A 15,254-nucleotide genomic window follows, 5' to 3' on the forward strand; every position below is an offset into this window, starting at 1 on the left:
CCCTCTCTCAGGCAGCCAAAGATTCCCTTCGGTGGTGGCTTCTTCCCACTTCATTGTCGAAGGGGAAATCCTTCCTACCCCCATCCTGGGCGGGGGTCACGACGGACGCGAGTCTGTCAGGGTGGGGAGCAGTTTGTCTGCACCACAGGGCTCAGGGTACGTGGACTCAGCAAGAGTCCTCCCTTCAGATCAATGTTCTGGAGATCAGGGCAGTGTATCTTGCCCTAAAAGCTTTCCAGCAGTGGCTGGAAGGCAAGCAAGATCCGAATTCATTCGGACAACTCCACAGGGGTGGCATACATCAACCACCAAGGCGGAACACGCAATCGGCAAGCCTTCCAGGAAGTCCGGCGGATTTTGATGTGGGTGGAAGACACGGCATCCACCATATCCGCAGTTCACATCCCAGGCGTGGAAAACTGGGAAGCAGATTATCTCAGTCGCCAGGGCATGGAAGCAGGGGAATGGTCCTTTCACCCGGACGTGTTTCAGGAGATCTGTTGCTGCTGGGGGAGGCCGGACGTCGACCTAATGGCGTCCCGGCACAACAACAAGGTCCCGGCATTCTTGGCACGGTCTCACGAGCACAGAGCTCTGGCGGCAGACGCCTTAGTTCAGGATTGGTCACAGTTTTAACTTCCTTATGTGTTCCCACCTCTGGCACTGTTGCTCAGAGTGTTACGCAAGATCAGGTCAGATGCCGCCGCGCCATTCTCGTCGCTCCAGAATGGCCGAGGAGGTCGTGGTACCCGGATCTGTGGCATCTCACGGTGGGCCAACCGTGGGCACTACCAGACCGACCAGACTTGCTGTCTCAAGGGCCGTTTTTTCCATCTGAATTCTGCGGCCCTCAACCTGACTGTGTGGCCATTGAGTCCTGGATCCTAGCGTCCTCAGGGTTATCTCAAGAGGTCATTGCCACTATGAGACAGGCCAGGAAACCAACGTCTGCCAAGATCTACCACAGGGCGTGGAAGATATTCTTGTATTGGTGCTCTGATCAGGGAGTTTCTCCCTGGCCATTTGCCTTGCCCTCTTTTCTTTCCTTCCTTCAATCCGGACTGGAAAAAGGTTTGTCGCTCGGCTCCCTTAAGGGACAAGTCTCAGCGCTCTCTGTGTTCTTTCAGAAGCGCCTAGCCAGGCTTCCTCAGGTACGCACGTTCCTGCAGGGGGTTTGCCACATAGTCCCTCCTTACAGGCGGCCGTTAGAACCGTGGGATCTAAACAGGGTTCTGATGGCCCTTCAGAAGCCACCTTTCGAACCTTGAAGGATATCTCTCTTTCTCGCCTTTCGCAGAAAGTGGTCTTCCTAGTTGCGGTCACATCACTTCGGAGAGTGTCTGAGCTAGCAGCGCTATCATGCAAGGCTCCTTTCCTGGTGTTTCACCAGGACAAGGTGGTACTGCGCCCGGTTCCGGAATTTTTTTCCGAAGGTGGTGTCACGAACCACCGGGGGGGTCACTCAGAAATCCCCCGCGCTGGCTACCAGTACGTCACAATCGGGGGGTAACAAGTGGGGGTCACCCCTCCTTTATACCTCCCGACAGACAGAGCACGTGACGCGCTCTCTAGCGCCCCTCTTATAGTCAGGCCAATTATGGAATTGCCCGACAATAAGCAAGGAGGCCGCTATACTACTTATGCCGATTATTGAAGGGTCCCCGGTGAGAGTAGGGTATATATTCCCCCGACCTCCGCGGGCGGAATATATAAAATCTCCCCGAATCTCACTGGCCTCCCCACAATAATCCTTGGCACAAACTCGCTGCCACCAACCGCTTCACGGTAACTATTAGCCGAACACACAGACGTGGGATTCAAGATCGAGATAACAGAACAGCCCAAGATTAATTATATAATTTAATCAGCCTAAAGCACACTAGAAACTACAATATATACAATAGGGAATCTACAGAATATACATATGTCAGAGTACAGTTACAGATAAAGCATGGTTTACAAACAGGTATGCAATTCAATCAGTTACCTTGTGCGTCTGGCCACAGGGGGGCGCTGTAGACCAGGTTTCCAGGAACTCCCACAGATGTTTCCTACACGTGACCCCCAGCGAAAGAACCCTGGAAAATGGCCGAAGTAGGGTTATCAACCTGGGCAAATCCAGGTCCCCTCCTACCTTCGTGACCTCAGAGGGAGCACTGCTCCACCCCTGGCTGGAGTTATGGACAAAATCCACAACATGGAATATGGCCATAACTTGGCCTGGGAGCGTCGTAGGCGGACGCCAATGCTCTCATTGTGACAGTTATGAATTTAGCTACAGAATGAGAGGTTTCATGACTTGTCTACTAGTTCCACATTGGCTGATATCACGCCTGGGGTATTTCCCAAGCTCCCGCTCCCATAAAAAAGGTGTGCCAGCATCGTCCGCATGCGAAAACACCATTTTTATGGTTGCCGTATTTATCGGAAATATGGCTTGCGAGATATGAACCATTTTTTACTGGAGTCGTTCTGTCTGGCTAGTTCCAGAGCCTTATAATGAGATACAACTCTTGTTACAGGGTGACGGCAGGGAGTCATCCTGTGTCCTTTGTTCCCACATCACCTAATTTCCATATCACAGGAGATGGCCATGGGATGGGTTGCTAAACAAGTTGTGTGAAGGAAAGGGGGGGTGACACCAGGAGAGGGCTTCCTGACATAACTTGAATATCATGATTTATCGTCATATCTCCGGATTTACCTCACACCTCCCCCCTTTTGAGGGCGCTAGGGGGCAGCACACTCCGGTGTTCCCCCGTGCGCCCGTCCGCGACCTCTCCTTGTCGGGACAGCCCGTCTGCGTTACCGTGGTCACGGCCCCTTTTGTGGCGAATGGTGAAGTTGTATTGCTGGAGCGCAAGGCTCCATCGCAACAGTCGCCCATTCGTCCCAGAGACGGTGTGCAACCAGCTGAGGGGGTTGTGGTCCGTCTCCACGATGAAGTGGCGCCCGTATAGATAGGGTTGCAGACGCTGCAGGGCCCACACTATGGCCAGGCACTCCTTCTCCATTGTGGAATAGGCCACTTCCCTCGGTAACAGCTTCCTGCTCAGGTACAAGACTGGGTGCTCTTGGCTCGCAGAGTCCACCTGGCTGAGCACCGCACCGAGGCCGAAGTCACTGGCGTCGGTCTGTACTACAAACGGCCGCGTGAAGTCGGCTGCCTGTAGCACGGGCGGGCTGGACAGGGCGTCCTTTAGGGCCCGGAAGGCTGTCTCGCAGTCCATTGTCCAATCGACTGCAGAGGGCAGCTTCTTCTTGGTGAGGTCCGTCAGGGGCTTTGCCAGGCTACTATAGCATGGAACAAACCTCCTATAGTACCCAGCGGTCCCCAAGAAGGACATCACCTGCTTCTTGGTCCTGGGGGTGGGCCAGGATGCAATGGCCTCCACTTTCTCAGGCTCGGGCTTCAGTGTTCCCCCGCCTACCCGGTGACCGAGGTACTGGACCTCGCTCATGGCCAGCTGACACTTGCCCGGCTTGATGGTCAAACCTGCCCGGTGGACCCGCCTGAGCACCTGTGCTAGATGCTCTAGGTGATCTTCCCAGGTGGGACTGAAGACGGCAATGTCATCCAGGTACGCGGCCGCGTACCCTTCAAGTCCCTTGAGCAGGGTGTTGACCATCCGCTGGAAAGTGGCAGGGGCATTCCTCATCCCGAATGGCATCACCGTGGACTCGTACAGTCCAAATGGGGTAATAAAGGCAGAGCGTTCCCTGGCCTTGCGAGTCAGGGGGATCTGCCAATATCCCCGGCTCAGGTCCATGATGGTCAGGTACTGAGCCCCGGCCAACTGATCGAGCAGGTCATCGATGCGTGGCATTGGGTACGCATCGGCGACCGTGACAGCATTGAGCCCCCTGTAGTCCATGCAGAACCGAGTGGTTCGGTCCTTCTTAGGGACGAGGACTACAGGCGAGGCCCAAGCGCTGTTGGATGCCTGGATCACCCCCAGCTTCAGCATCTCGTCAATCTCCTGGCGCATGTGTTGCTGCACCTCCAGGGAGACCCGATATGCTGAACGCCGGATCGGGGGATGATCCCCAGTGTCCACGTGATGGACAGCCAAGTCAGTCCTTCCGGGCTGGTTGGTAAACAACCCCCGGAAGGGGTGTAGGGTGGCCCACAGCTGGGACCGTTGGTCCTCCAAGAGCTGGTGGCCAACCTCCACATCCTCAATGGATCCGCCTGCCCTAACCTGGGCTAGCATATCCAAGAGGGTTTCCTCTTCTCCCTCCTCGGGCAGGTTGCACACGGGGAGCGCACATGCCTCCCGCTCATGATGTGCCTTCATCATGTTCACATGGAAGGGCTTCCGCCTTCCACGGGCAGGGTCCAGGGTGACCAGGTACGTCACAGGGTTGAGCTGCTGGTACACGAGGTATGGGCCTTCCCAGGCTGCCTGAAGCTTGTCCTGTGGTACGGGGACCAGTACCCACACCTTTTGACCCACTTGGTAGGTCCTCTCACAAGCGTTCTGGTCGTACCAACGCTTCTGATCGGCCTGGGCTTGAGCCATATTGTCGTGTACCAGTTGCGTCAAGGCCTGCATTTTGTCCCGGAAGCGCATGACATACTCGATAACCGACACTCCAGGGGTGGCCAAATCCCCTTCCCAAGCCTCTTTCACCAGAGCCAGGGGGCCCCGCACACGTCGCCCGTACAGGAGCTCAAACGGTGAGAATCCTGTTGAGGCCTGTGGAACCTCCCGGTAAGCAAATAACAGGTGTGGGAGATACCGCTCCCAGTCACGCCCATGGGAGTCGACCAACATCTTAAGCATCTGCTTTAAGGTGCCATTGAACCGCTCGCACAGGCCATTAGTCTGTGGATGGTACGGGCTGGCCACCAGATGTCGCACCTGGACTTGCTTACAGAGGGCCTCCATCAGCTGGGACATGAATTGGGTCCCCCGGTCAGTGAGCATTTCCTGGGGAAAACCCACTCGGGAGAAAATCTCCAGCAATGCGGTGGCCACCTTGTCAGCCCGAATGGACGACAAGGCCACTGCTTCTGGGTACCGGGTGGCATAGTCCACTACCGTCAGTATGAAGCGTTTCCCGGCGCTGCTGGGGATGGCCAGCGGGCCGACCAGATCCACAGCCACCCTCCTGAAAGGCTCATCGATGATGGGCAGAGATACCAGTGGGGCTTTGGGGCGTGGCCCCGCCTTCCCCACTCTCTGACAGGTTTCACACGAACGGCAGTAGGCAGCCACATCGGCCCCCATTTTTGGCCAGTAGAAATGCTGGTTTAACCTGGCCTTGGTCTTAGCGATCCCTAGGTGTCCGGCCATCGGAATCTCATGTGCGATCCGCAACAACTCCGTCCGGAACGGATAGGGTACCACCAACTGTCGGTCCCTGGGCCACGCCTCCGGTGAACCCTGCTGGACCGTGGCCCGGTACAGCCGTCCTTGGTCCCAGACCACTCGCTCCGGGTCCGAGTCCGAGGGAGGCTGTGCCGCCTGCTCCTTAAGAGCTTTCAGGCTGTCGTCAGCTTCTAACGCTGCCTGAAACCCCTGACTAGATGTGGCCAGAATCGACGAGACTGTCACATCTTCGGTCAGTACCCCGGGACCTGTGTCCTGGCCTCCACCTGACTCGGCTGCCACTTGGTCAGAAGGGGAAGAGCTATCGGACCTCCGGGAGGCCCCTTGGCTTCCAGCACTCCCACTGCGGGTGACAGCGGCCACAGCCGCTGCGACCGTGGGTCGTGCCTGCTCCTCCTCCGTTCCTGACCAAGTCGCCGGTTCAGGCAGACCGACCTGGCTTCCTGACACCCCGGTTGTGGGGGAACCATGCACCGAGATCTTACCTGGGAGCACTTCCGCTCCTGGACCGGCCCCAATCTCACCTGCCTGTTCCCCTCCTGCAGCAACAGAACCCCGCTGTGAAATCTCTGGGGACCCCACATTTGCTGTGGTAGCCCCCACCCCACACACTGGTCCTCCCCCCTGCAGCACCCTGCTCTCTGCTTATCCCTGCAGAGGGCAGCAGATCCCAGCTCACAGGCTGGTTACTTGTAGAGGCATTGTCACACCTTTCTCTGACCCCCTCCCCTGTCACAGCTGCAGCTGAGTGTGTGTCTATGGTGTCTATGCAAGCAGAAATATCAGAGTTCACTCCCTCCTCCCTTACATCATTCATAGATAACACATTAACATTGTCCGGAGGCACGTCAGTACTGGCTGAAGGTTCAGCCCTTGGTTGGGGCCCAAACTGGGAGGTTATCTGCCCCAAATCTGTCCCAAGTAGCACGTTTGCGGGGATCCGATCAGTTACCCCCACCTCCCTCACCCCTCGCCCTGCGCCCCAGTCCACATAAATGTCAGCAACAGGCAGCGCCGGGTCAATGCCTCCAATCCCGGAGACAGCGAGGGTTTTTCCAGGGATCAAGTCTTGGGGGGACACCATCTCAGGCCGCACCAGAGTCACCTCCGAGGCGCTGTCTCGCAGTCCTATGGTCACAGACCGGCCGACGGTGACAGGTTGGAAGCTGTCCAGGGACCTACCACCACCCCCACCCACACAATACACCTTGGGCGGCCCTTGGGACGGGGACGGAGCCGGGGCCTTGGGACGCTGAGGGCACATGGCCTTGAAGTGTCCAGGTAGGTTGCACTGGTGGCACCGTCTTGGTTCTGCCACGGGCCTGGAGAGGGGAGTTGAGGGGGACACCCCCTGCAGTCTAGGGGCAGGTGGGGCAGTCGCAGAATTCATCTTACCCCCTCTCCAGGTGCTGCTGGTGGCTGCTCTCCTGGCTTCCGGAGCCCGATTGTTGGTGTAGTCATCGGCCAGGGCAGCTGTAGCCGTGGACCCCTTTGGCTTCTGGTCTCGGATGAACTGGCGGAGATCCTCAGGGCAGTTCCACAAGAGTTGCTCCGTGATGAACAAGTCCAGGATCTCCGGTCCGGTGGAAAGCTGCAGGCCTTGGGTCCAGTGGTCGGCAGCTCGGGCAAGTGCCCGCCTGTGGTCAGCCCAGGAGTCCTTTGGTCCCTTCTGTAGGCTCCGGAACTTCTTGCGGTAGGACTCTGGGGTGAGGTTGTACTGTTGGATCAGGGCCCGCTTGATGGTGTCGTAGCCCTGATCTGCCTCAGCAGGCAAGTCCCCAAGGATATCCAGGGCCTTACCCCTTAAACGGGGGGTCAGGTATTTGGCCCACTGCTCCTTGTCCAGATGGTGCTGCAAGCAAGTCCGTTCAAAAGCAGTCAAGAAAGAGTCCAAGTCTCCATCCTTCTCCAGCACTGGGAAGTCCTCAACACGGACCTTTGGAAGTTTGGTGTCTTGAAGGTCACGTGTGGCTGATGAGGGCCGGAGCTGAGCTAGCTGCAGCTGGTGGTCACGGTCTGCCTGTTGCCGTCGCTCCGCAGCCTCACGCTCTGCCTGGCGCTCTTCACGCGCTGCCTGCCGCTCTGCCCTGCGCTCTGCCAGGAGTTCCTTGTAGCCCTCCTGGTCTCCAGCCTGGAGAAGGGCCATAGCCATTTGAAGAAGGCTATCCGAGCCTCCCAGGCTCGGTGGAATGGCACGTGGTGATCTGCGGCCCGCTGCGGAGCCTGGTGATTCACTGTCCGTTGCAGAGCGGAGGGCTGGCATCTGGCTCGTTGAGGACCCTTGGGCGAGCTCCTCCTCATTTTGTCCAGCAGTGCCAGGTTGTGCGATGTCCTCTGCAGAGCTGTTCTCTGGCGTCGGGCTCTTGGAGGGCTCGTGGACAACCTCCTCATCGTCTCTGGCCTGAGCATCGGCCATTCCTTTGGCTTTGCTCCTGGTGCTCTCAGCCATTCTTGCAGACTTTGGTCACTGACACCGAACTGACACCTGATGCCTCCACACACCTTACAGTATCTGCACTCTGACACTCTAGTGTTGAGCTAGTCTGAAGACCCCAGCAGCCACAGCTGCTGCAGGCAGTCTTTAGTGTCTGGGAGTATGGGTCTCACACTCACACACACTATTATCTCGATCCCACCGCTTGCCACCAATATGTCACGAACCACCGGGGGGGTCACTCAGAAATCCCCCGCGCTGGCTACCAGTACGTCACAATCGGGGGGTAACAAGTGGGGGTCACCCCTCCTTTATACCTCCCGACCGACAGACAGAGCACGTGACGCGCTCTCTAGCGCCCCTCTTATAGTCAGGCCAATTATGGAATTGCCCGACAATAAGCAAGGAGGCCGCTATACTACTTATGCCGATTATTGAAGGGTCCCCGGTGAGAGTAGGGTATATATTCCCCCGACCTCCGCGGGCGGAATATATAAAATCTCCCCGAATCTCACTGGCCTCCCCACAATAATCCTTGGCACAAACTCGCTGCCACCAACCGCTTCACGGTAACTATTAGCCGAACACACAGACGTGGGATTCAAGATCGAGATAACAGAACAGCCCAAGATTAATTATATAATTTAATCAGCCTAAAGCACACTAGAAACTACAATATATACAATAGGGAATCTACAGAATATACATATGTCAGAGTACAGTTACAGATAAAGCATGGTTTACAAACAGGTATGCAATTCAATCAGTTACCTTGTGCGTCTGGCCACAGGGGGGCGCTGTAGACCAGGTTTCCAGGAACTCCCACAGATGTTTCCTGCACGTGACCCCCAGCGAAAGAACACTGGAAAATGGCCGAAGTAGGGTTATCAACCTGGGCAAATCCAGGTCCCCTCCTACCTTCGTGACCTCAGAGGGAGCACTGCTCCACCCCTGGCTGGAGTTATGGACAAAATCCACAACATGGAATATGGCCATAACTTGGCCTGGGAGCGTCGTAGGCGGACGCCAATGCTCTCATTGTGACAGTTATGAATTTAGCTACAGAATGAGAGGTTTCATGACTTGTCTACTAGTTCCACATTGGCTGATATCACGCCTGGGGTATTTCCCAAGCTCCCGCTCCCATAAAAAAGGTGTGCCAGCATCGTCCGCATGCGAAAACACCATTTTTATGGTTGCCGTATTTATCGGAAATATGGCTTGCGAGATATGAACCATTTTTTACTGGAGTCGTTCTGTCTGGCTAGTTCCAGAGCCTTATAATGAGATACAACTCTTGTTACAGGGTGACGGCAGGGAGTCATCCTGTGTCCTTTGTTCCCACATCACCTAATTTCCATATCACAGGAGATGGCCATGGGATGGGTTGCTAAACAAGTTGTGTGAAGGAAAGGGGGGGTGACACCAGGAGAGGGCTTCCTGACATAACTTGAATATCATGATTTATCGTCATATCTCCGGATTTACCTCACAGGTGGTATCCACCTTTCATCTCAATCAGGATATCTCCTTACCTTCTTTTTGTCCTCATCCAGTTCATCAATGTGAAAGGGATTTGCATTTGTTAGATCTGGTGAGAGCTCTCAGAATCTACATTTCCCGTACGGCGCCGCTCGGATGCACTCTTTGTCCTTGTCGCTGGTCAGCGTAAGGGATCACAGGCTTCCAAATCCACCCTGGCTCGGTGGATCAAGGAAACAATTCTCGAAGCCTACCGTTCTTCTGGTCTTCCGGTTCCCTCAGGGCTGAAGGCCCATTCTACCAGAGCCGTGGGTGCGTCCTGGGCTTTGCGGCACCAGGATACGGCTCAGCAGGTGTGCCAGGCGGCTACCTGGTCGAGCCTGCACACTTTCACGAAGCACTATCAGGTGCATACCTATGCTTCGGCGGATGCCAGCCTAGGTAGGCGAGTCCTTCAGGCGGCGGTTGCCCACCTGTAGGAAAGGGCCGTTTTATGGCTCTATTACGAGGTATTATTTTACCCGCCCAGGGACTGCTTTTGGACGTCCCAATTGTCTGGGTCTCCCAATGGAGCGACAAAGAAGAAGGGAATTTTGTTTACTTACCGTAAATTCCTTTTCTTCTAGCTCCAATTGGGAGACCCAGCACCCGCCCTGTTCCCTTCGGGCTGTTTTTTCGGTACACATGTTGTTCATGTTGAAGGGTTTCAGTTCTCCGATAATTCTTCGGATTGAATTTACTTTAACCAGTTATTAGCTTTCCTCCTTCTTGCTTTTGCACTAAAACTGAGGAGCCCGTGATGCACGGGGGGTGTATAGGCAGAAGGGGAGGGGCTTTACACTTTTGAGTGTAATACTTTGTGTGGCCTCCGGAGGCAGAAGCTATACACCCAATTGTCTGGGTCTCCCAATTGGAGCTAGAAGAAAAGGAATTTACGGTAAGTAAACAAAATTCCCTTCTTTCCTCTTTGTTTAGAGCTTGTTGACTTGGAGACTCGCCACTACATGGTCTGTGCTTACAAGCTCTTTTTATTGAGCTTGTCAGCTCTGTTTTGAAGCTGGGAGTCTGCAGTTAGCTCCAGCACGAGGTGGACTGCGGTGGTGGTCGGTTTCCTAGGCAACGATGCGTAAGCGGGAATCGCTCAAGAATGGCTGCACATTTGAATAAGGAGTAAACTGGAAAAATGCATGATCCTGACATGAGAGGACCTGAGAGGACCAGCCCCAGGAGGGTATATACATAGTCTACTAGATATCAGTGGACTGTGGTAAGCAAACGTCACCCTGACCTCTTAAATAAATAACATTTATTTTCTTTCTTCTCCCAGGATACAAGATTTAGGGGTAATAGCAGATTGTCTTCCAGTCCTCACAAATAGGTAACATTTTTTTGTTTCTAAGATGTGAACTAAGTGATCCCTTTAAAGGGAACCTGTCAGGTGTAGTCTGCCCCCAGGACCACGAGCAGTTCTGTGCATATTGCTAATACCTGCCTAACCGTCCCTGTATACACTAGCATAGATAAGAGATCTATAGAAAAAGGATTTCTAAAGATCTTTTGCCGTATGCTAATGAGCGAGGGGACTAGTCACAATGGCATTATATCCTCCGAATAGTCCGCACTCTTTGCATGGTAGCACACTCACAGGGGTGTACTAATATGATATTCAATGCAGCATCACCAGTGGTGTGTACCAGTGGTGCTGTGACCGCTCATCTGAATGCCGGGCACTTCGGTCATCCGCAGTATGAAGCTGGGTATACATGTCCTGGCTTCAGAGAGGTCTAGTGCGCATGACCGGAAGTGCTGGGATTCAGAAGAGTGGTCACAGGTGATGCTGCATTGAATATCATATTAGTACACCCCTGTGGGCGTGCTGCCATGCTAAGAGGGCAGATTAGTCAGGGAATATAACGCCCAGGGGACTAGTCCTCGCGCTCATTAGCATATGATAAAAGATCTTGAGAAATCCTTTTTCTATAGATCTCTTTATCTATGCCAGTGTATACAGGGACAATTGGGCAGGGATTAGCAATATACTCAGAACTGCTCGTGGTCCTGGGGGTATAGGGGACCTGACAGGTTACCTTTTAACGGGATATTTCCACGATCCTATCCCTATATGTAGTAGGTATTCTTATTATTATTCTTATTATTATTCTTATTATTATTCTTATTATTATTCATTATTATTATTATTATTATTATTATTATTATTATTATTATTATTTATTATTATAGTAAATACCTCTAATTATAAATTTCTTTGTCGCTCTATTGGGAGACCCAGACAATTGGGTGTATAGGCTATGCCTCCGGAGGCCGCACAAAGTATTACACTCAAAAGTGTTAAGCCCCTCCCCTTCTGCCTATACACCCCCCGTGCTCCCACGGGCTCCTCAGTTTTTTGCTTTGTGCGAAGGAGGTCAGACACGCACAGCACAGCTCCACAGATTAGTCAGCAGCAGCTGCTGACTATGTCGGTTGGAAGAAAAGTGGGCCCATATAGGGCCCCCAGCATGCTCCCTTCTCACCCCACTCTTGTCGGCGGTGTTGTTAAAGTTGCGGTATCCATTGCGGGTACGGAGGCTGGAGCCCACATGCTGCTTTCCTTCCCCATCCCCCTCAGGGCTCTGGGCGAAGTGGGATCCTATCGGTCTCCAGGCACTGAGACCGTGCTTCATCCACAACTCCTGTGGAGCCTGCTGGATAGGAGCCGGGTACAGTTCAGGGACATGGCCCTGCTACGTGAAGGTACTCTGTATCCCTGTGGGGACCGTGCACGGCAACACCTCAGCTTTGCTGGGTGTGCTAGTGCACCGGGGACCGCGGCGCTGACCGGGTTAAACTGTGCCATTACACACTCAGCGTCGCTGAGTGTGTTTATACGTAGGGGCTACCCGCCGCTGCCATGGGAAACTGCGGCGCGGCTGGGACTTCGGCGTCGGCCGCGCTTTTACGGCGGCCACGCGTATACTCGAGTCCCCGGCTTGCTTGCGGCCTAGTTTCCCTTTCTCCCGCCCTCAGCCCTGACAGACAGGGGAAGGGCGGGACGCTGCACGGAAGAGCAGCACTGAGGGCTGGAATATGATTTCCATACTCCACCCCCCTCACTGTGCACAGTGTGAGCACCTCGGCCACGCCCACGGCTCCCTCCTCTCGTCAGGACGCCGCAGCCATTCCTGTCAGCTCCTCCGACGCTGCAGAGAGGGATTAACCCTGGGAGACCCAGACACGGTCTCTGGTGGCCTCATAACCGCTTTAGGCGGGTGGTAAGCAGCACCTGTGGTGCTAGCCCCATGGTGCTGTAGTGTATTGATACATTATTTGTTTATAGTATATATTTTACACTGTATGAGCACAGTTCATTCTGGCTATATACCCTAGTGTGTTACTCAGGGAAAACAATAGCATGGCGCCCACAAAAGGCAGGGGTGCCAAAAACACAGGCTTATTATGCTGCCTGCGGCGCTTGTACGACCCAGCTGCCGGCAGGTTCCATTGACCCTCATTGTGTGCAATGTTCGGCCCCTGTGACACTTCTTTAGCCAGGGCCTCTGCTAAGAGGGGCCCAGGGGGAGCCACCTGTTGACACTGTCCTAGTGATGGGGACGGAGTTTGCAAAACTCTCTGAGACTATGACTAAGATACTAGAAGCCTTGCAGTCCAGGCCGGTATCTCAGCAAAGGGACTCTGTTGAATCATTGTTCCCTGGCCCCCCTCAGTTGGACCAACAATGTCCTCCCGGGGTATCTCATACATCCCAGACTGAGGGTTCTGACTTAGACCCCAGCCCCAGACCGACTAAGCGGGCTCGCTTAGAATTTCCCTCGACATCATATTGTTCAGGGTCTCAGCGGGGGGAATATCTGGTTGATGATGCGGAGACAGCTGATCAGGATTCTGATCCTGAGGGCGCTCTCAATCTTAATACTCCAGACGGGGACGCCATAGTGAACGTTCTTATTGCGTCCATCAATCAAATGCTGGATATTTCTCCCTCAGCTCCTCCGGTGGAGGAGTCAGCTTCTCTTACACCGAGTATGTTTCTAGACCACTCTGATTTCAGAGAGGCAATCCAGAATCACCATGCTTGTCCAGATAAGCGTTTTTCTAAGCGCCTTAAGGATACACGGTATCCCTTTCCCCCTGACGAGGTCATGGGTTGGACTCAGTGTCCCAAGGTGGATCCTCCAATCTCCAGACTGGCGGCTAGATCCATACTTGCAGTGGAAGAGGGGGCCTCACTCAAGGATGCCACTGACAGGCAGATGGAGCTCTGGTTGAAATCCATCTATGAAGCTGATATAGAAGGGTTAATAGTTTCTCTTTTTCTTTATTAAAGATTTATTGTTATTAGTAAGTATATCTGATGGTAGTTCATAGTCATTATGGAGCCTACGGAATAAGAGACAGACTCAAGGATTATTATGGTTTCTAAATGTTCTTCTTATCTCATATGCATGACTCTACATTTTTGTTTTGCTAAAACTTAAAGGTCATATGAACAATTAGTAAAGTTCAGCTCGAAGTTTTTTCTTTTTCTTTTGCAATATCACATTGATCTGTAAATGGTATAAATAAACTGTACTTTGATGAAATAAACAGAAGAAATTGATCATGCCCACATGGATGCTGGTCTTTTCTCTCCGAGCGCTCGATCTTGATTAGGTCTGAAGAGGCCTAACTCAAGAGAACCTCACTGGTGATCCCATAAGCTGACTTGTGACAAAACAGAACAGCTACAACAAAGCTATCGGAGCTTCTTTTGCCCCAGCATTCGCAGCTGTATGGGCGCTACAAGCTATCTCAGCAGGTCAAGCGCAAATTGAAGCAGCCACATGCACGGCCGCGCCACAAGTGGCATCCATTACCACCCAGACCTCGGCAATTGCGTCTTACGCTATTATTGCTGTCCTGGACTCTGCGAGCCGTACGGCGGTCGCGGCCGCCAATTCGGTGGTACTCCGCAGGGCCTTGTGGCTACGGGAATGGAAGGCAGATTCTGCTCCCACAAAAGCGCTTAACCAGTTTGCCAATTTCTGGCGACAGGCTGTTTGGCGAGCGTTTGGATGAAATCATCAAACAATCCAAGGGAAAGGATACATCCTTACCCCAGTCCAAACAGGACATACCCCAACAGAGGAGAGGGCAGTCGAGGTTTCGGTCCTTTCAGGGCGGGGCAGGTCCCAATTCTCCTCGTCCAAAAGGTCTCAGAAAGAACAAAGGAACTCTGATGCATAGCGGTCTAAGTCACGTCCTTAAAAGGCCACCGGAGGCGCCGCTAACAAAGCGGCTTCCTCATGACTTCGACCTCCTCTAGTAGCACCCTCGGTCGGTGGCAGGCTCTCCCGCTTTTGCGACGCCTGGCTGCCACAAATAAAAGACCGCTGGGTGAGAGACATTCTGTCTCACGGTTACAAGATTGAGTTCACCTCTCGTCCCCCGACTCGATTCTTCAGGTCATTCCCGCCTCCCTAGCGAGCCGAGGCTCTTCTGCAGGCGCTGGGCATTCTGAAGGCAGAAGGAGTGGTGGTCCCTGTTCCTCTTCAGCAACTGAGCCACGGTTTTTACTCCATCTTGTTTGTGGTCCCAAAGGAGGACGGGTCTTTCCGCCCGGTCCTGGACCTGAAACTGCTCAACAAACACGTAAAAGCCAGACGGTTCCGGATGGAATCCCTCCGCTCCGTCATCGCCTCAATGTCCCAAGGAGATTTCCTTGCATCGATCGATATCAAAGATGCTTATCTCCACGTACCGATTGCTCCAGAGCCCAGAGCTTCTTGCGCTTCGCCATAGGAAACGAACACCTGCAATTCGTGGCACTGCCGTTCGGCCTGGCAACAGCCCCACGGGTTTTTACCAAGGTTATGGCTACTGTAGTAGCGCTCCTACACTCGCAGGGTCACTCGGTGATCCCGTACTTGGATGCTGATCAAGGCACCCACTCAAGAGGCATGCCAACACAGCCTCAATGCTTCCCTGGAGACTCTCCAGGGTGT

At 53.7% G+C, this 15,254-nt stretch overlaps 1 protein-coding gene across 1 annotated transcript in view; it reads left to right on the forward strand.

Annotated features, from left to right (window-relative positions):
• The window catches only part of KATNBL1 (katanin regulatory subunit B1 like 1), a 36,187-nt gene that overhangs the window by 12,445 nt on the left and 8,488 nt on the right, over nucleotides 1-15,254 (forward strand). Inside the window, exon 6 of the mRNA XM_075331234.1 lies at nucleotides 10,580-10,630. Within this exon, the coding sequence (XP_075187349.1) occupies nucleotides 10,580-10,630 (51 nt within the window). The remainder of the gene's footprint in view (nucleotides 1-10,579; nucleotides 10,631-15,254) is intronic.

This window comes from Anomaloglossus baeobatrachus, chromosome 12, assembly GCF_048569485.1.
Source record: "Anomaloglossus baeobatrachus isolate aAnoBae1 chromosome 12, aAnoBae1.hap1, whole genome shotgun sequence".
Taxonomy (NCBI): Eukaryota; Metazoa; Chordata; class Amphibia; order Anura; family Aromobatidae; genus Anomaloglossus; species Anomaloglossus baeobatrachus.